General features: G+C 49.6%; 1 protein-coding gene across 7 annotated transcripts in view; it reads right to left on the bottom strand.

Annotated features, from left to right (window-relative positions):
* The window catches only part of ARHGAP26 (Rho GTPase activating protein 26), a 155,705-nt gene that overhangs the window by 102,086 nt on the left and 32,990 nt on the right, over positions 1–20,629 (bottom strand). For all 7 annotated transcript variants that reach the window (XM_040604261.1, XM_040604262.1, XM_040604264.1 and 4 more), the window contains exons 10-11: positions 16,537–16,631; positions 7,377–7,455 (exon numbers count right to left, since the gene is read on the bottom strand). In XM_040604261.1, the coding sequence (XP_040460195.1) occupies positions 7,377–7,455; positions 16,537–16,631 (174 nt within the window). The remainder of the gene's footprint in view (positions 1–7,376; positions 7,456–16,536; positions 16,632–20,629) is intronic.

Genomic DNA, 20,629 nt, shown 5'->3' with positions numbered 1-20,629 from the left:
CTCAGGCTGATTCTCTGAGGATCCTCTTCTGCAACCTTGTCCCCAAAAAGGACACAGAACTTTTCTGGGCAAAACTCTTGAACTGTGGGAAGCAAAAAAGCCAAGCAGGGGCTCCACTGGGTCAGGTTTTGCCACCAAGCCGGCAGTGGGAATCACCATCACTGCAGCACACGTGATGTGCCTCCACTGAGGCAGAGGTGCTGCTCTCAGAGGTAGGTCAGATGCTCGCAGGCAGTGAGAGCACAGGCAAGCCTGCAGCTTCCGTTCAGGGAGAGTTCACTAGGTCATCTGGGTTGGGGAGAAGATTAGAGGCAAAGAGAAAAAGCAAACAGTAGAAACTTAGACACTGAGAGGGGGCAGAGCAGGGAAAAATCCATTTTGTTCAGCAGAGAGAGACAGGGAGATGGAGAAGCAGCAACTGGAATGAGTCATGTCATGGAAAACAGAACTGAAAGAAAGAATTTGCCGTAAGCAAACAAACCCAGACAGGACGAAGCCCATGAAAAAACTGCACGACAAAGCATACACAAATAACCATCTTTCTCTGGAAAGCCCATAGAAACACACATCTGTGGGATCAAGCGGGTAAAAAGATCAGTGTGGAAAAGGCTGTGAAGGAAACAAGCTGAAGAGACAGGCATGGACAAAACCCTGGAGAGCACCAGAAGAGCAAACGTGATGACTACTCTGCCATCTCACCCACAGATTTTCCCTTGCAAAGAGAAAACAGCCAAAGACCACCATCTGTAGTCAAAGATATTCTGGGTGAAAGTTTTTCTGCTATCTCTAATAATGCACTTTTCTCTGTGACTACCACCTTACAGCCAGTACCCGCAGAGCAGAGTGCTGCTGACACTGTCAGTAACCAAAGTGGCCGGTCCTCAAGCCCTGCCCAATGCTGGTGCAGCATCAGTCGTAAACACCACATCCTAAGCACAAATCACTGGTCCCCATCTCCATCAAAGAAGGTTTTTCAAGCTCTGCTGGAAACACTTAGCTGCAGAGGTAATGAGTGCAGTACCAAAACGAATATAGAAGAAAATGACCTCTGAGGAGTCGGTTGGAAACGAAAGGAATTAAAGCGATAAAGCACATCTGCAGCTTCCAGCACGTTCCAGCACAATGTGGGGAGGTTGGGAGGGTGTGTAGTTGGTGCTCAGCTGTCCCCCTGTAGTGGCACAGGTGCTGGGACTGAAGTCCTTCAAGTTAATTTATTTTCTGAATGAGCCAAAATGACAGGAATGCTGAGGTTGAAAGCACTGGATTGAGTTCAAAAGACATCATTTCCACTGGGAAATTAATCTCTCACCATTTTGTATAATTAGACAAGGAAAATGAAAAACAATTTCAGAAAGAATTCCCAGAAGCAATATCTGAGGAGGAGGCGGGAGGCGAGGGTGCTGCGTGTTGGACAGGAATGCAAGGCTGAGCTTTGCTACAAAATCACACCACCACATTTCCAGAGCAGCAATGTCGAACAGGCTCCAGCACCACCGAACAGCTGGACCATGGCTGCAGGGCTGGGACCAGGACCACGGCAGCAGGAGCCTCAGAGGTGTTTCTGGCATGCTGCACTGGTGGCTGTCATCCCACCACCGTTGGCCTCAGCGCTGCATGGTCCATGTGGAGGAACAGCTGGAGACCCTGAAGGAGAATGCCCCAGGAAGGCTCCTGCCTTGCAGCCACCAGGCCGGTGGTGAGGTGGGGGAGCTGCTGACCAGCAGCCATGCTACCAGCCCCTGCTGCCCCGCTTCTGTCCCTTTCATCAAACCAAACCAACACCCACCATGGGCCAGATCTGAGGAGGGCGTAGACCCCACAGCAAAGCACCCAGGCATCTGCCAGGCATCTGACGAAAGGACCCCAGGAAGGACATGCCAGACCCAAAGTGGAGCGACAGGAGATGGTGGCATGGTCACCATGGAAACGCCCAGCCTCAGGGAGAGGCAAGGAATGGGGAAGGACCCCTACAGCTGGGGAGGGACAAGCTGACAGACTTTGCAAGTGCTGAAGGTCTGCACTCACCTTCCCCCAGTTTACCACAATTAAACACTGCCTTCCCCTAAAATTATCAGTTGTTCGTCTTCGGACAGCAGGAGAAGGAAGACAGAGGAACACAGGAGGGAAGCGGCTCTGATTTTGAGCTGTGGCAGGTTTTGGGGACAAAACTGGGAAATGAGCGCTTTCCCCACCTCAGGCAGCACAACCGGCCCTGGAGCACAGGAGCTGGGCGGCAAGCACGGGCAGCCCGGCTCTGGGGGGCACGTCGCTCCCCCAACCCCACAGCCCCCCAGGGCAGGTGGGCGAGGGCAGCCGCGGACACACCCCCAGCCCCCGGCTGGGGGCACAGAGGGGTGGCCGGGCCCGCGGGGGCCCAGGTCCGAGGGGCAGGCTGGTCTCAGCTCGCCACCTAGTGGAAGGTGGCCGCACGGCCCCCCCCCAGCACCGCCCCGCTCCATTTGGTGCTGCCCACAGGCCCATGGCGCGGGGGGACGACCAAGAACAGCCCAAAGTCCGTTCCCAGCGCGGCGTAGGGGTGATGCCGAGCACCTGAAGTGCAGCATCGCCCACTCCCCCAGTGCCAGTGCAGCTGCCACAGCCCCACGGGGCTCAGGGTGGCCCTCGCAGCTGTGGAGCTGCGGAGGAGCTGGTCTCTGTTGAGCCAGGACATTGCTGGGAGCCCCAAGGCAGCTGCAAAAGGAAACGGTCCTTCACACCCACCGCAGTATAGCCGATCGCCCCGAGCTCTGGCTGGCTGCAAGCAAGAGCCCTCAGCGCCCTGAAATGGGGCAGGGTCAGATCCCCACCGCCGAGGAAAGGCTCCAAGTTCTTGTGCAGGTTCACATGTGCTTCCACTCGACTGTCCCCCATGGCCCTCAGCCTCAGGTGGCACAACTGCTGCGCAGCCCAGTGCCCTCACATGGAGGAGCAGACATGAGGAAACCGGGGTGGGTGGTAAGTCCTAGGAAGGTTTCTAGACATCAGAGTGGTGAGGTCCTGAATCCACTTCTGAATGGGAGCAGAAACCTTATTTGCTATCCAGAGGATGGAACTTCATCACACAAGGACTAAGCCATGCGAGGGCCAAAAGGAAAGGGCCCTGTCGGACCCCTGGGAGCTCCCAAGACAAAACCCACCGACTTCTGCCATGCTGCCTTTCCATTCAGTGACCAGCCACAGGCTTCCTGAAGCACACGAGGGGCTTTGCACTTTGTTCTTGCCTTTGTGAACTTGCAGGTTATGTTAAAGAACTGAAGAGCAAGTCAGGGGAGCAGAAGGACAGGAGAAAGCACTGCTGATGCATCTCTATTTCAGAGTCCTTCCTCCCTCCCCTGCAAGGGCAGAAGACCAGCTGCTCATCCCCAGCCTGTGGTGTGCTCAGCTGCACAGTGCTAACAAAACCAATATGAAATGCTGGCTGTATTTTTATAGACTTGTATTGCTTTAAAGAACAGAAAAGAAAAAACAAATTGAGCAAAGAGCAGCATGATGTGAATGTCAGAACAGCACTGCTCAAAGCCCATCCATATTTTATTTCCTCTGACTGGATCACAGCCTGTTGCATTTGCCATTTAACACTAACTTCTCCATCACCACTCAAAAGGTTATGAACAATGGATTAATACAGCTCAACAGGGATATACGATCTAACATTTTTCATACCCTTAACCCTCTATGTACCTTTATATTGCAAGGCTCACCTTCATGGAGAAATGTTTTCATGTCCCAAATACTTCAGGCCCACTACCTCACTTCTGCCCTCACCGATGTGAGAATGATTTCTAAGATAACCAACCTGATCGGAAGGCAATAGTAGGAACCACTGACATCAGCATCTCTCTTGGCTGGCAAGCTTGCTGCAGATTTGGGAAGCAAAGCCACAACCTTACTAAAATGCTTACCTTCAGTTCTTTGCCACAAAGCAAACAGCCTAATTTGTGCGCCTCTTAATCCTGTAGCCTACCACAGCTGCCACTACAAGCCAAAACAACTTTTATTCTTGACTTAGGTTCCAACAAAGTTTCGGAATCACTCTGGCCTCAACCATATACATTTCCAAACTGTATCACCAGATGAGAAATACCATAGGAAACTTAACCTGAGTATCTTAACATGAATACAACTGCTCTGCTACAGAGTTTGCAGTTTCTTCTATTTCCAGCCTCTGTAACATAAAAGAAAACCCAAAGTCAACACAAAGTTTTTAGCCAAATTAATAACAAGTGGTAAGAATTAACACTGATGATAGCTATCTGGAGACTGCTTTGACTGTAAGATAGATAATAAATCTTTTCAAGTTGCGACAAATGTCTTTGCTAATACAGCCTACATTCTATGTTCAGATCTTACTAAAATGTAATATAACAATTGGTTTTAATTTTTTAATTATAATTCAGAAACAAAGTCCAGTCCGCTTCAATCTCTCCACGGCCTGAATTTGCACATGGAATTACTGAGCCCACCGTGCCAAGCTTTCCCACACTCAATATTCAAATCAAAGGAAAACCAGACATTCTTTCCAGTAGGGATTTTTTGGTTACAGAAATACAGTCGAAGCAGAGATTGGATATTCCTAGGAGTCCAAAGGTTAAATCCTTGTCTCTTGCTCAAGGAAACGTCTGCAGAGTAGGTAACATCCCACACCCTGGTTCTTCAAGATAAAGATCCAAACAGAACAGACCAACAGCTTCACTTCTGATGAATCAAGGAGGATCACTGAGGATAAGGAGCTACCTCATCTGTCAACATGCACCATCTTCATCAGTAAAATGCCTCTTGGACCCATTTCCATACAGGCTTCATTCCCATGGCTCCTGCGCCACACCTGGAAGGCCAGGTTTAAATGCCATTAGCATTTAAGGGCCGTGAGGTATTTAATTAATGTGCAGTGACAATCCTTGACATGCTGGATGAGCAAGCTACCCTAAGCTGATGGGCATGATAGGGAAGAATAAAAATATGCAGGTGGCAGCATGAAGACCTGTGTGTTTTTGAAGGAGTTCATATAACCAGATTCTGAAACAGGATAATCCAGGCAGTCCTGCATCAGTTACTTCACAGCACCTTTCACATGCATAGTGCTTTACAAACACGCAAAATCTCTGGCTGCAGCTCTGCAACACAATCTGAACAGACCTGCTCTGCTGTTGTGCCAAATCCTAGTAACACCAGCAGGTCAAAATGCAACTGGGTGACCATATTCACACAGCTCCCGTTGCAGGTGACTGGGTTTCGCACCCTTGCAATAACAGCTCCCAGAAAAGGTGAGGCAGTGGGAAGTAGGTGAGCAGGCTGATGGAGCAGAAGACTTGATTCAGACTAGGAGCAAGTATGCACATTTTGTTTCTGAAGAAATTGAAAATATTGTCTCCAGGTGCCACCAGAATGAAGGCAGGGATTAATTTAGGAGGGAACAAGACAGCTTGCATGTTGGCACTGGAAAGGTTGGTATGCCTTACACCCAAGTGTCTCCACTACAGCTGCCCCAGGGCAGGGCCACACAGGTCAAGAGCCAAGGTGGAAGAGTAGGCTGGTTCTCCTAAACAAGAGTTCTTTTTCAGCATATGACAGAAAAAGGGAGCAGAGGTTGTCCTGCACACACAACACATATTCAGCCCTTTTTTGCCTCTGTGCCTGCACCTTCCGCAATGCCTGTACTTGGAAATAGTATGTCTGCAGGTGCAGCTGAGCATGTTTGCCCAGAAGTATGATTTTGCTGCAGGGAGGAAATGAACATGGCAGAGAGCTGTCATCACCATCAGGGGTAGGTACAAGCTACGCAGCCCACGCCCCATTAGGGAGTGAGGTTTATTCAGCTTGGAGAAAAAAAAGCTTTGTGGAGACCTGACAGCACCCCTCCTACAGGGAAAGCATCAGAAAACCAGAGACAGGCTCCTCACAACAGTGCATGGTGGGAGGACAAAAGACAATAGGTGTAAATTCAAACAGGGGAGGTTCAGACCAGGCTAGCAGGAGGATGATCAACCAGCAGAGCTAGAGCCCAGGGAGGCTGTACAAGTTCCTCCTTTGGATGCTTTCAGCACCCAACCAGATTAAGATCCTGAGCAATCCGCTCTGAACAGGAGGTTGGACTAGAAACCTCCCACAGCCCCATCCTACCTGAATTACCCAACAGATCTACGATTCCAGGCTGAGACCTGGCTGTAATCCACAATGAAATCCTTTACCTGAACTACACAGCAGCACACACACACAGCCTTCCTGACCTCCAAACCTCTGCAAGTTTCAAAAGCAAATTGCTTGACTAAGCCCAGCATATGCTTTCCAGCATATCCTGATCAGCCCACATGTATCCACAACTCACCTGGCTTTAACACTTATTTCTGACAAACAAGGACCTGTTCATGGATTTGGAGAGGGGGCATCTGTTCAAATCAGTACCAGTCTGTGGCAGTGGGACCGTGCTGGGAGAGGACACCCTGCTCCCTGCATGGACTCTCCTCCGACTGCCAGAGCCTGACTCAAGCCCAAAAGCACAGACATCTACTCCAAAAAATGTACAGGCTGTCCCATAACAGCCCTGGCTGCTCTAGCTATTCACAAAGTTTCTTTTTGTACCCTGCTACGCTTCTGGCCATGCCACAGAGGCCTGCAGCCTCGTCTCACTCTGCGTACAAAGGCTGCTTGGCAATGCTGCGTTTGCTGTTCATTGCTGAACAGTCGCCATGCTGAAACCAGGCAGCACCACACCAGCAACACACAGCGCCCACACCCGCGTTTCTCTGACAGAACCCAGTCAGAACCAGCCCAAAGCTCTTTAAGCTTGGCAGTAATGTCTGCATACGCATTAAAAAATAAAAAAAGCAGTAACTATGAGTTTTCTGAAAACCTCCATAATCCCTTCCAGAGGTGAGAAAGCCTGTACAGCTTTGGCATGGCAGGAGAAAAGACAGCGGTGAAGAAGCTATCACTGAGTATGGAGAAGAGGGGCTACACTCCTCTGCTCACACAAAATCTGCAGTTCTCTATAAGACCTAGAAACAGCTGCCAGCTGAGTTGCAGGACTCAAAAAGCCCTAGAAATCTAGAGTGTATTTTCTTCCACTGGTCTTCTTGCTATGTTTTCTTTTCAGAACAGCACAGCAGCGTGTTTGTGCTAGCCAAGCCTACCCTCCTCCTTTCCACCGCACCTTCAAGCAATCCAAGCACAGGAGATACAGTATTACCTCAAATATTTAACCAAGGGATTAAACTATTCTCTTGGCAGAAAGCACAAGCTGCCCCACGGATACAGCTCTCACACCGGCTGGCAGGCACTGCATGACAGCCTGCTTTGCAGCAAACAATCTGCCCCAGGTTACAAAAAGCTCTCCACAATTTTTTTTCCAGTGTTTTTTTGCTAATATTTCTGCTCACCGGTTCCCGGCCATCCATCGCCTCCATCCACAGCCTTCGGTCCTCTTCTGAAAGTGCCTGCATGGTGATCACACCAGGCCTGTGGAGATAAAGGGAATGCCATAAATAAACTGCAGGATGGAAAACAGAGATGACAAAGACAAATTTCCCACAAGAGAGAATGAGGACAACCTTCTTCCTAACCAAGCCCCAGCAGCTTGTGGGTGAGCCCAGCCTGACCTCTCCAGGAATGTCCCTGCAGGTCCTAATCACGACCAGCAAATGAGCAGAGGACACCAACAACCAATACGCATTTTCAGTGCTTTTAGTTTAAGTGAGCTGTATGCCAAATTCTTCCTCTAGCTTTCAGCCAGACAGTTCACCTGCACTTGGGCTAAGCACGTCCATGCAATGGCAGGACAAGGCAAGGAAAGTAACTAAGCAAGCAGAAGGCCCACACATGCCAGCCCCCCACATCCCACCACCACCCCAAGCACCGGCTTGTGAGGGGGGACCTTCTGTTGTGTGAAGAATTTCATCCCCGACACATAAGTGCCAGCATGGCTGCATTACTTCTCTGACCACATTCTTATACTGATGTTCTATGTGGTAAGGGCAGCAATGCAATCCTGGCCCGTGTACCCCTGCCAGTAGCCTTATGGGGGGAGTGCCATGAGGAGACCCAGGGTGCTTGCTCCTGCACTGGCTGGTCTTGCCTGGCCCTCCCACCCCTAGCCATGGCACACACAATAGCCCATGAGCTGCACTGTAAATCCGGCCTCCAAAAACCAACTTTGTGTTTGCTTACTTATTTTAAGGAGAAGGGGAATTAACAGGCCCAAGTGCCTCTAAACAGTGCACGGGGAGCCAGAGGACATCACCAGCCCAGCCTTGCCCCAGGCCCAACATCACCTCCACCACTCCTAAGTGGATCCTAAATGCACTTCTGGACTGCCCTTTTCATACAAGGAGTTAAAACTTAATTATGTAGCTCTGATAAGCATGACCACCAAGTTCATGATGGATTTAACACAGTGGAGAATATTTGCACAACTTCAGGTGCGGTTGTGTGTTTGCACAAGAGAAGATCATGCCACAGAGGGTGAAAGCCAACACTGTATTCCCACAGGTCATGTTGTGGACTGACAATTCACTGCATCTTGCTTGGCTGCAAGGCTTTCCATCCCCAACATCCCAGCTTATCTTGCAGCCAGCAGATCCAGACACAAAAAGCCTAGCTAGCCCTACACCTCCTCAGCCTCACGCCTTCGGGTCCGGGTCTCCAGCCTCTGAAGGGGTGGTTGCATCCTACCCCACTGTTCTTCCCAGCAAAGCCAGCAGCAGGGCTGGGCTGCCCACTTAGCACCTGGGGGGCCAGGCAGAGGCTCTGGTCTCAGTGACACAGCCAAGATCTATTCTGTTTGGTCTAGTCATTCTGCTTCCTCCCAGGCTATTTTCAGATGCATTAGCAGGGTGCAGCAGATATTTCTGCAGGAGCAGAGTGGGCAAAAGCCCTGGCAACAGAGGAGATGCAGGCATGGCGAGTGCTGTGCAACTCAGTGTGCTCGGGGTGGTCATTGGTGTGATCTCTACAGCAATGCTCATGGGATTTCATCCATCGGAAATATGACAGCAGACAACCTCTGATGCTGCTCTTCCCGTCCATGGCAAAGCACAGCAGCTCCAGAAAGGCAGCGGCGAGCCAGGATCACCACTCGCAGGGCACCGGGCTGACAGGGCACAAGGAGGGAAAAACAATTTGGCCTCTGGAGCTGCCAACTGCCTGAAAACAGCATTCAGCAGAGCACATAGGCTCTTTTCGTACTAAATCTCCAAAAACTGATAAGGCCTGGAAAGAGGGGTAATTTCAAACTTGCGCTTCCTAAAAGTGATTCAGCAGGAGAATGTGAGCTGCAACAATACTCTTCAAAAGCCTTGATAAGAGCTGAACCTCTGTTAGAAAAGAAAACATTAACAGGGGCTCTCATAGTGGTGGGTTTGGCCCATCTTCTGTCACTTCCGTGGTATGTGTGGGCAAGGAACAAAGAATTAACCCTTCTCCCTAACTCCGTTCCCCATTCTACCAACCGAACAGTTGGCTTTCAGCACACACACAGCAGCTAAGCACTGCTTTACCAGCCAGAGCTGTGCATTCAGGCTTGCAACAAGCCCATGTCCAAGTAAACCAGACATAATGTGTTTGGTCTCCACTAATCCCATTAGTGAGTCAGTCAATACTCACCAGCTTAGAGGTTTGGAAGTTCACTCATTTTGAAGGGAAGAAGAAACCACTTAACCATCACCCCATTTGAGAAAGAAAACATACAACATCCATTCAACAAAGGTCCTTGTTGTGCAGATACAAAGCAGTTCAAGAGTAGGCCCTGGTACCTGAGGAGCTGCAGTAGGACTGGCAGCAAATCCTTCTCCCATGGCAGAGGCAGCCTTTTCCTTGGGTGACCAGAGGTCCCAGCTGTGCCCCCTTTCAGCCAGGGCTTAAGTCTGAGCTTAAGGCAAGCTGCTGTTGAAGGCACAGACATCCTAATGCAGAAAACCCTGCAAGGGCTCTAGCTCAGCTAGGGAGAGATGGGAAAAGGTAATACTGGGATTTCTGTCTCTTTAGCAGAGACATTAAAACAAAGAAGTCTAAACCATTCGCTCATGGTAAATTTGACACTGGACTCCCAGCAAAGTGACACAGTCCCAGGGAGACAATACTGGTATCTGGCATGCCACATTCCCTCACGTACAGGGCAAAAAGGTGATAACATGAAAATGTTTGTTCTGCCTTTGAGCAGATAACAACTCTTTGGGCTTCACTTCAAACTTATTTAACAGCATGAGGGGAGGGCCTGTGAAACTGAATTAAAAAACTATTTACATTGCAAATAGCTCTGCATTTCCTCCCACAGTGTTCATTTGCCAAGGAATCCATTGCACAGCTTTCCTGAGCGGAACCATCTTCCTGGTTGTGATAAATTTAAAATGCACCCCACACATTACGCCTCATTCATTATTTATTTGGATGATGCCCACAGGGTACCATGTGCTTAATAGTCAGGTGGGATGGCTGGTGCTGAAACAGCATCCTAGTAATGCTACTAACATGCAGCCATGTTCAACTTGCTGTCTGCAGCCAGCCTCCTTTTCGTGGAGTTTCCTTGAAGATCAACAGTTTCCAAAAGTGTGCTCATTAGATTACGGATATCTCAATATTCAGTGTAGAGCCTGAGACAGGGAAGGCCCTTCTCTGACTTCCTTTCCCAAAAGATAAACAAAATGCATCCATCTTTATACCCTCACCTAACAGACAAATGACCCTAAATACTGGAGCTTCACTAGATTTTGCTGTTGAGTAGCTCATATCCCCTTCCAAAGCCTGACACAGCATGCACATGGACACACACCAGAGTTTACCCTCTGCCCAGCTGAGCCAGCCCTGAGACTGTCACATTGGGACGGCAGGACACCTTCCTGGATCTGACATCTAAGATGCACAAACGTGAACTGTTGTGACAAACAAGATAAAGGACCTGCTGATTCATTGCTAAATGCTGCATCATACATTTCAACCTCCAGGCACCAAAACACTTTGCCGCCTTCTGGGACGCAAGGGAAGGAAAGGAACATTTTGTGATCAGAAGAATCCATTTCTAAACTAAGTGGATGCAGGAGTATGAGACGAGAGCAGAAGATGGTAAACATGTCACAAGAAAGTGTATTTTCAATATGCTAAAATCTAAAAACTGAAGAGATTTTTCCATATGAGACCACACAGGAAATTTGAATTTTCTCAGTATCTCAGCTTTTGTGAAACACAGCCCAGTTTTAAGGAGCTATGACTAAACATGCAGAGAAAATTAGAAAGTCCAATAGCTTTTCTTTCTTCCAGAAAAGCAAACAAATAATGAAAGCAATACAAACAGATAAGAACTTTCAACTCCTGCAGCAGCTTATCATACCCAGACAATCTAAACTGCTGAATGAAAAAACATAAAAGCGGATTAATATCAGGGTCTTCTGGGCTGAGCAGAGTTGAGCGCACGCAGAAGTTCGCAGTCCCAGCTGGAGCAGAGCATTGTACCCAGACAGGACCCCACAGTAGTGCGGCACTGCTTCAGACACCAGCACCCAGATGTGGCCTCGAAACAAAGATGAAAAAAAAATGTAAATAAGGAGGAGACTTTGTTCCTGAATTAAGGAAGTCTCACTTGTCCACGTAGAGCTTAAAGCACCATTGGTACAACCACCACCAGCACGTTCTACAGGGGCAGAGGCTGGTGTGGTTCTCCGTGGCCACCGAGGGGAGAATGAGCTTCATCTGCTCCCTGCCTGCCCACCTGTGAAAACCTCATGAACTGCTTTGTTTAAAAGGTCACCCGAAAGGCGACACCAGCAGAGGAACAAGTACAAGTTGTATTGCACGTGCTGTCCAAAGCACTGGCAAGATCCACTAGCCAGCCGTGGGGAACAACAGCAGAGGTGGAGTGGCTACCGGCCGCCTGGCCCCAGCACTGGGACGCAGGCTTTGTGCCCCACCGTAGTCAGGGTGACTCAGAAATCACAGAATTGTATGCAGCTACCCAGAACAAAGCCAACAGCCTACCTACCGAAAACCATCTGGTCAGGAAAATGCTCAGGGAGGTGCATGTCAGCTCAGCCACCCCGATGCCAGCCATTGCACAGCAGGACCGAGGAGGTGCCAGCCACTTTGGGGGCACACAGGCAGTAGTCGAGGCGAATGGCATTACGTGCAGAGTTTATGGCCTTTATGAACAACTAAGAGATCAAAATCCCACAACTTTTAATACCTCCTGTTCCCATAAAAGCCAATTGGTATTAGAAGTGCTTCACTTCTCGCCCAGAGCAATGACCTACATCATTCTAAATTACAAAGCCTTTGTCATGAGCCAAATGAGATACTCCTCCTCCTAAGGCTTATTTTGTAAGACAGTGGCTGTCATCCCTGTTTACCTTGTTTACAAAACTGATTTAATGCACAGAGACTACAAATAAGTGGTTAGAAAAAATGAGCATTAATAGTAAAACACTGTATCCATCACACTAGGAATGTATTTCAGCCAGACACAAGAACAACATTCAGGGCCTAATTTTGCTGTAACAAAGCAATAAAATGCTCCTAACTTCCCACATTGAAAATCAGAACTGTTTGCAAAAGCCGTGACAGGGATTTCTTAGACCTCTCACAAACACCTGTACTTCAGTCAGCATTGAGAACTTTGGCTTCTCCTTACCAGACAACAGGAAAAGGAAGGAAAGTTATATTAACAGATCAAGCTCAAGATTTTCAGCTTGGTAGTGCTGAATCGTCTTTACAGGAGAAAAAACAATTTTTTTTTCCTCCCTAACAAGCAACAGCTTCTCTGGGTGTTACATAAAAAGCCCCAAGCCTGCACCCCATGTTGCATATATACCAGGTTCCCAAAATGCAACACTAAAAACAAGCCTACTTCTGTGCAGATAAAAGCAACCGGAAAAGAGCCAGCCGAGGCTGCCACCTTTAGGCTGTACGGCAAAGCAGGAGCTTAAGCACAGTCCCCGTGCTCCTGTGTCTGTGTCAGCACAACACCATGATTATATTGCATCCTACAACACTGCAAGTTAGTATAGACAGAGTGTGAAGAGCTACGCACATTTTATGGTGACAGGAGATAAACATACTTGAGTAGAAAATGAAGTTTCATCATATGTACTTATATGTGTGTAGCTTTTAGCACGGGATTTGACATATAAGCAAACCGTAACTACATACAGGTTTTACGCTGCCAGTTCCAGTGTGACACAGAGGGATAACCCAGCCCCAAGCGCCACCAATGCTCCTTCATCCTCCAACTGCATAAGATGGACACAACTTGTCAGGTCACAAACTGGTAACAAAGCCAGTTGATGCACACAGAACTTAAAAAATGATCAAATATGCTTTAGGAGGGCCTGGGAAGAAAGTGGACTTCACACTGTCCCCAAGGCATGCAAGCACAAGCAACTCACTGAAAGCCACAGAGCACAGGCTACCTGCACCCGCAGCAGAGCTCCACAGAGGATGCCAACTGGCAGGTGCCTTTGCAACACTATTTAAGTGTAATCTGTTACAGCAGTAAAAGACGTTTTGGACACAAATGCTGGGAGGCAACGACACATCACATATCCATCACCACGGAAGATATCAATGGGCTTTCATGCATCGCCCCGTTACAGGTATGAACCCAGAGCCTGTGTGTGACATTGCTCCAGAGGGGCCTGCAGCAGATAGCCCTGAAAAGACAACCACACACCAAGGGGATGTGTACCTGGAAAGATACAGAGGGGAAGCACAAACTGAAATACGCTGAAATCCACAGCAGTGCAGCAATGTCCTTTATCCTTGCTGAGGAAGGGACACACGCAGCCCAGAGTATGCTCACTCCACACATACTTTGGAAGGGACAATCCAATTTAATTGTCCATAGGAAGCAAGGGATGTGTACAGAAAAATCTTCCTGCTCTCTTAAGCCACCTGTTTCCAAGGTAACCTTTGCAAAGGCAGTTTCAAACTTCAGGAAAAGCACACTCCAGTGGCATTATTCACCCTTACCTCTGAACAACACAAATGCACGCTGTTTGCTCAGTATCACAGTATTTTCCTGGGCTGGCTTAACGGCAGGTGATTGAATGGCTCTATCAGTTAAAACATACTTGACTCTTGTGGGACATTGCTTACAAGTCTAATTTTCATTTAGAAGTAGCATACAGAAAAGAAAGGGGAAAACTACTGTAAGTCAAAACACAGTGCATATGTGAGACAGAAGCATCTCAGGGATATTTGCCTTAATCATATCAGAACTTCCTGCATGGGGCTGAAGAGCAAGACATCAAGTTTCTAACTTCTCTATTGGAAGAGACAATAAAAAAAAACATAAAACAAGGGGGGGGAGGGGAAAAAAAAAAAAAAAAAAAAAACAACAAAAAAACCCCACCCAGCCCAAGACAAAAAACCCCACTACACAAATCAGCCTTCTCTGTTCTGCAGAAACAGACACAGACACCACTCCAGCTAGCCTTTGGTCAAAGATATCCCATCATTTGTGGTCAGCAGACTTGGGTGGAAAGTGCGGGCTGAAGTTTTTGCCTGTGCTCAGGTTCTTAAGTCAGAGCTGATCTCCTCCAGCATAAAATGGAAAGCAATGCCTCCAAAGGTGTTATCCCTGCAGTGCCCAGGCGAGCCCCAATACCTCCGACTGCAACCAGGCACCTCTGCACAAGGAGTTCCAGGTCACTTGTGGTTTCCAGGGCCACCCAGGGAACCCAAGCCAGACTCCAGCAGGACAGCTGCAGGGAGGCACCCACACGCTGTCGATCCCTGATAATCCTGGGTTGGCAAGGAAACTGTTCCTCGAAACACACTGCTTTGTGAAACAGGCCAAATAATGACTGCCAGGCAAGGTGAAGCAAAGGTGATCTCCAGCAAACTCTGGCCACTGACAGCATCAGCTTGAGGCCCTGATGGTGCCCAGATCTCCCAATGCTCACCATGACTGTCACAGGGAGGGGGAGACAGGGTGGGCACATCACACTCTCTTTTGGCCATGGCAAAACCTGTTGCCTCCTCTTCCTCTTCGCTTACCTATTTTGGAAATAACCATTATTTTAGACAACTAATGACAAATGTTGATACCAAAAATGTGCAGAGTTGCCTGTATACTGCGGGGGGGGGGGGGGGGGGGGGGGGGGGGCGGGCGGGGAACCAGCCTTTTATTTCATGTTTTCTGCTCTTACTGTCCTCTCAGGCAGAGGCCCTCTCTTGCAGCAGGAACGTGTACACGAAATGAGCGATTTCTCAGGTTTCACCACCTTTGCTGCTCCCCTGCCATTATTTACATTTAGCAGGCATATTTCTGGAGTAGCTCTTGATCCCATGCCTAGCAGGCTCCAGACATCAAGGGAAGGTTCAGCTGCCTGTGAACACACTGCAGAAGAAAACTACTATAATGGCTGACTTCTCCTCCTCCCAGTTTTATTTTGATTTTCACATTTAAAAAAAATATTCTCAGGGCATAGGAAAAAAATCTCCAAGTCAGCAGAAATATTGCAGCTTTCTAGAGGAAAGCACAGCTACAGAGAGTGGGAGGCAGCCCCTGGGTTATCTTCCCCCTCAGCCAACACAGGCAAAGCTCTATCACCACAGCCCCTCCCTGCCCTGGGCTGGCAGTGAGAGGGGCTGGCACTAAAACACTGAGGAAGCACAGGCTGGGCAGGGAAAGGTATTGAAGGTTATTTCAGCATTATTCAACACCTCGAGTTTTGATGAACTTGGGTTTTCCCGAGACCTCCTGGGCATTCCCACAGCAGGCAGTGGAGAGGAGGACAGCTGGACCAAAAACAGATGCACAACTGGGAGGGCACAGACATTCAGTGACTTTGAAGCAGGCTTTTGTAAACCATGTAAACTTCCTGCAGCCAGGAAGATATGAAACAATGACTAATACCACTTGGAACAGCAACCCCAGCCTGGTTTTCCTGTTTACATATGTAAGCCATGTGTGATGCTAGATATGATAACAGGCTCATTCCTAGGCATTACAGATTGAAGCCACACATACATCTGGTTCAGCTGCTACATGATAAGTCACATCAGAAAGCATTTTGCTTCTTCAGGAAAGAGAAGTTAAAGTGTCCAGAGGTGCAAGATGGACTTCCATTATTACCCACCCATAGTGGACCAGCAACAGCCACTCTCCAGCACAAAAGCTGAAGCTATTCCAACACATACCTGGTGCTGGAAAGAGGAATCATATCCCTGCCAAAACACCCACAGAGCATCTTTTCCATACTTGCGACTATTTACCTTACGTGGCCAGACACTGCAGAAGTGCTAAAACACCATTAGAGAGACTTGAGTAAACTCGGCACCTTGTAAACCGAAGCAGTAGCTCAGCATATTGAGAGCACCTGGCTAGGAACACCAGGGAGAAGCGTGTTTCCACAGAGAAATGCTTTCTATTCACAGAGGGTATGACTAAAGGAGAAGAGAAACATGGAAACTGCACAAGAACTACCCAGAAAAGCAAAGTACAGATGAGTACAACCTTTCCCTATGCACAGCTAGCGTAACCCCTCGCACATGCATTCTTTTGGCAACTCAGGCTGCAGGTACACCAAGGATGCGATGCCCCTTGGCACTCACCGATCAACAGCTTCCACGTCGAAGCAAAACCTCTTCTCAATTGAGTCAGTTTTCCGCCGTGTACAAGACTTGAGGATAACAGCTTCGTCTTCTCCCTGAGAAAGAGACAATATCACAGATAAGGCCAAGAAAAATCAACCAATCACGTGCTTGTCCCCAGCACCCACTGCACTTTCAATGAACATGTTCAAACCTGGGGGGGGAACTGGGCAGCATCAGCCTGCTAGAAATATATATTTATACATCAGAAGATTTGTCTTTTTACCCTTGCAAACATACTTAGTCCAAAACCTTTCACGAGGATGCACACAACTGAATTTTTTTATTAAGCCTCACACAATCCATGCTTCAGGCAGGCAGGGAGGGTTGGAACACAACTTTTGGGCAAAGTCAGCTTTATTTTCCATTGCTGAACAATGCATCATAGACCTGGCTGTCAGTTTTTACCCCAGGCTGCATTTTTGGCAGCATTCTGCACGTGAGAACTATTAACAGGAGCAAACATGTCTTAAAATGTTTATTATATAACAAAGCAACGACAAAACCATTCTCCCATCCAGGCATCCGCATCCAAGTTGCTCTGGATTTCCACACACTGAGGAGAGATCCGGCAGGATCTGCATGCACTGCTGTCCTCTGCTGGAGGAAATTCCTGCTCAGTCCCTGCCAGCACAGACATTTCTTCTACAATTTTTAAAATCCACTGATGACTCAATAGAAAATTATTTCTGAATGAGTTCCTGGGAATGGCCACTTCTCCGTGTTCCCTGTGCTGTTCTTGAAGACACCTTGGCTGACCAGCCTGTTCCCTGACATCATCATTTTTCCAAGAAACTTATTTAGAATCACAGAATCGTTTAGGTTGGAAAAGACCCTTAAGATCATAGAGTCCAACCGTTAACGCAGCACTGCCAAGTCCATCACTAAACCATGCTCCTCAGCACCACATTTACATGTCTTTTTAATACCCCCAGGTATAGTGATTCCACCACCTCCCGGGCAGCCTATCCCAGCGCTGGACAACCCTTTCCGTGAAGAAATTCTTCCTGCTCCCCCATCTGAACCTCCCCTGGCGCCACTTGAGGCCGTTTCCTCTTGTCCTGTCGCTGGTTACCTGGGAGAAGAGACCGACCCCCCCCTGCCCAACCCCCCTGTCAGGTGGCCGTAGGGAGCCACCAGGCCCCCCTGAGCCGCCCCCTCCCCAGGCCGAGCTCCCCCAGCCGCCCCCCCATCAGACCGGAGCCCCAGCCCCTTCCCCAGCCCCCTGCCCATCCCTGGACACGCTCCAGCCCCCCCAGCGTCCCCCCTGCAGTGGGGGGCCCAAACCCCAACCCAGGGTTCATGGTGCAGCCCCCCCAGTGCCCAGCACAGGGGACGGTCACTGCCCTGGGCCGGCTGGCCACACCGTTTCAGGTACCAGCCAGGATGCTGTTGGCCTCCTCCGCCACCCCGGGGGCCCATGCCCAGCCGGCCGTCAGCCAGCCCCCCAGGCCCTTTCCCTCCGGGCAGCTTCCCAGCCGCTGTGCCCCACGGGCAGGGCCCAGTGCGGGGTGCCCCTCACACAGCTGGGCTCAGCCCCTCGCCAGGCCTGCCCAGCCCCCCTGCAGAGCCCCCTGCCCCCCGGCGCTGCCCCCAGCCCAGTACCACCCAACAGCCGCACCGAGGGGCACTGGCTCACCTCACCCAGGGCACTGACAGAGACACCGGACAGGGCTGGCCCCAGCTGAGCCCGGGGAACACCCACGTACCTGGTGCCGGCGGGATGTGACTCCATCCCCCGCCATGCTTGGGCCCAGCCCTCCAACCATATTTTAGCCAAAAAAGCATATACCTCTCCAAGCCACTGGCAGCCAGCATCTCCAGGAGATGCTGTGGGAGGCGGTGTCAGAGGCTTTTCTGAAGTCTAGGCAGACACCATCCACAGCCTTTCCCTCATCCACTAAGTGGCTCGCTTGTCCTGGAAGGACATCAGGTTAACCAAGCAGGACCTGCCTTTCATAACCCCACGCGGGCTGGGCCTGACCACCTGGCTGTCCCATATGTGCTGTGTGATGGCACTTGAGGTGATCTGCTCCATGGCCTCCCCGAGCACCCAGTTCAGACTGACAGCCTGTAGTGCCCCGGATCCTCCTTCCAGCCCTTCTTGTGGACAGGCATCACACAGGCTAATCCCCAGTCTTCTGGGACCTCCCCATTTAGCCAGAGCTGCTGGTAAATGATGGAGAGTGGCTTGGTGAGCACTTCCACCAGCCCCCCTAGTGCCCTGGGGTGGATCCATCCAGCCCCAGAGACTGTTGGGTGTCTGGGTGGTGTGGCAGGTCACTGAACATTTATTTCCCCTTGGATTGTGGGGCTTAATTCTGCTCCCTGTCCCTGTCTCCCAGCTTAGGGGGCTGGTACCCCAAGTGCAACTGCTCTTACTATTAAAGACTGAGGCAAAGACAGCATTAAGTACCTCAGCCTTTTCCTCAGCTTTTGTCACTGTGTTTCCCCCCACATCCAATAAAGGATGGAGATTTTCCTTCGCCCTCCTTTTGTTGCTGATTTATCTATAGAAACATTTTTAATTGGTTTCTACAGCAGTAGCCAGATTAAGTTCTAGGTGGGCTTTGGCCCTTCTAATTTTCTCCTGGCATAAGCTCATGACATCCTTGTCGTCCTCCTGAGTTGCCTGCCCCTTCTTCCAAAGGGCATACACTCTCTCTCCCTTTTCCTTGAGTCCCAGCCAAAGCTCTCTGGTTCAGCCAAGCTACTCTTCCCTGCCAGCTTGTATGTCAGCACATGGGGACAGCCTGCTCCTGCACCTTTAGGATTTCCTTCTTGAAGAATGTCCAGCCTTCCTGGACCCCTTGGCCCTTCAGAACAATCTCCCAAGGGACTCTTGTCAACCAGGACCCTAAACAGGCCAAAGTCTGCCCTCAGGGAGTCCAAGGTAGCAGTTCTGCTGACCCCTTTCCTTACTTCTCAGAGAATCAAAGACTATCATCTTGTGATCGCTGTGCCCCAGAAGGCCTCCAGCCACCCCATCACCCACGAGCTCTTCCCTGTTCACAGAGGCCAGGTCCAGCAGGCACCTTCCCTAGCTGGCTACCTCATCAGCTGTGTCAGGAATTCCTCTTCTGCAGACTCCAGAAACCTCCTAGACCATTTCCTCTCTGCTGTGTTGCGTTTCCAGCAGATATCTGCTAAGTTGAAGCCCTCCAGAAGAACAAGGACTAGCAATTGTGAGACTTCTCCCAGCTGCTTTTACAGAATAATTTTTTGTATGCCTCTTCATCCTGGTTGCACGGTCTAACAGACTCTCACCATGCATGGTACCTGTCTCACTGGCCTTCCCCCTAACTTTTACCTCACTCAACCCTATCATCACCATCACTAAGCTCTAGATAACCAAAAATACTCCCTAACATACAGGACTACCCCACCATCTCTCCTTCCTTGCCTACCCCTTCTGAAGAGTTTACAGCCATCCATTGCAGCACTGCAACTGTGCAAGTGATCCCACCACGTTTCCATGATGGCAACTCTATCACAGTTTTCCTGCTGCACAATGGCTTCCAGCTTCTTCTGTTTGCTGCCCATGCATGCATTGTAGATGCACTTCAGTTGGGCTATTGCTCCTGTCACCTTTTTGGCAGAAGAAGCCCTAATTCCTATGCAACTATTCTCAGGCAATTCAGTGGTTCCTAACACATCAATAACCCTTGTGTCTCTGCTGCTGCAAAGGACCAGAAAAGGGACCCAGAACAGACCCAGAAAGACAGACCTGAGATAGTTCTCTGCACAGCTTCTCCCCAAGGTTCAGCAGAGGCTACCTGCACCCGGTCATCCCAGCCTGGCCTGCTGCTGGCACAAGGCTGCTCCCAAGCTGCCAAACTCCCCACCTGGTGTTCAGGGAATGCCTCCGCTTGAAACCCACTAATACCCAGATCCAGTCACAGCCTGAGGTGCATTCACAAGGGGCTGATACTATGCGCAGTGTCCTTTGAGACCCACAAGCAGTGGGTCCCCTCCTGCAGCACCAACATTGCCTGTCGCTTGGCACCTGCTCCAGCCAGACCCCCAAATGCCCGGGAGTACAGCCAGCCACAAG

This window comes from Falco naumanni, chromosome 8, assembly GCF_017639655.2.
Source record: "Falco naumanni isolate bFalNau1 chromosome 8, bFalNau1.pat, whole genome shotgun sequence".
NCBI lineage: Eukaryota > Metazoa > Chordata > Aves > Falconiformes > Falconidae > Falco > Falco naumanni.
The sequence above is the reverse complement of the archived record's forward strand: the minus strand, read 5'-3'. Positions and strand labels throughout refer to the sequence as shown.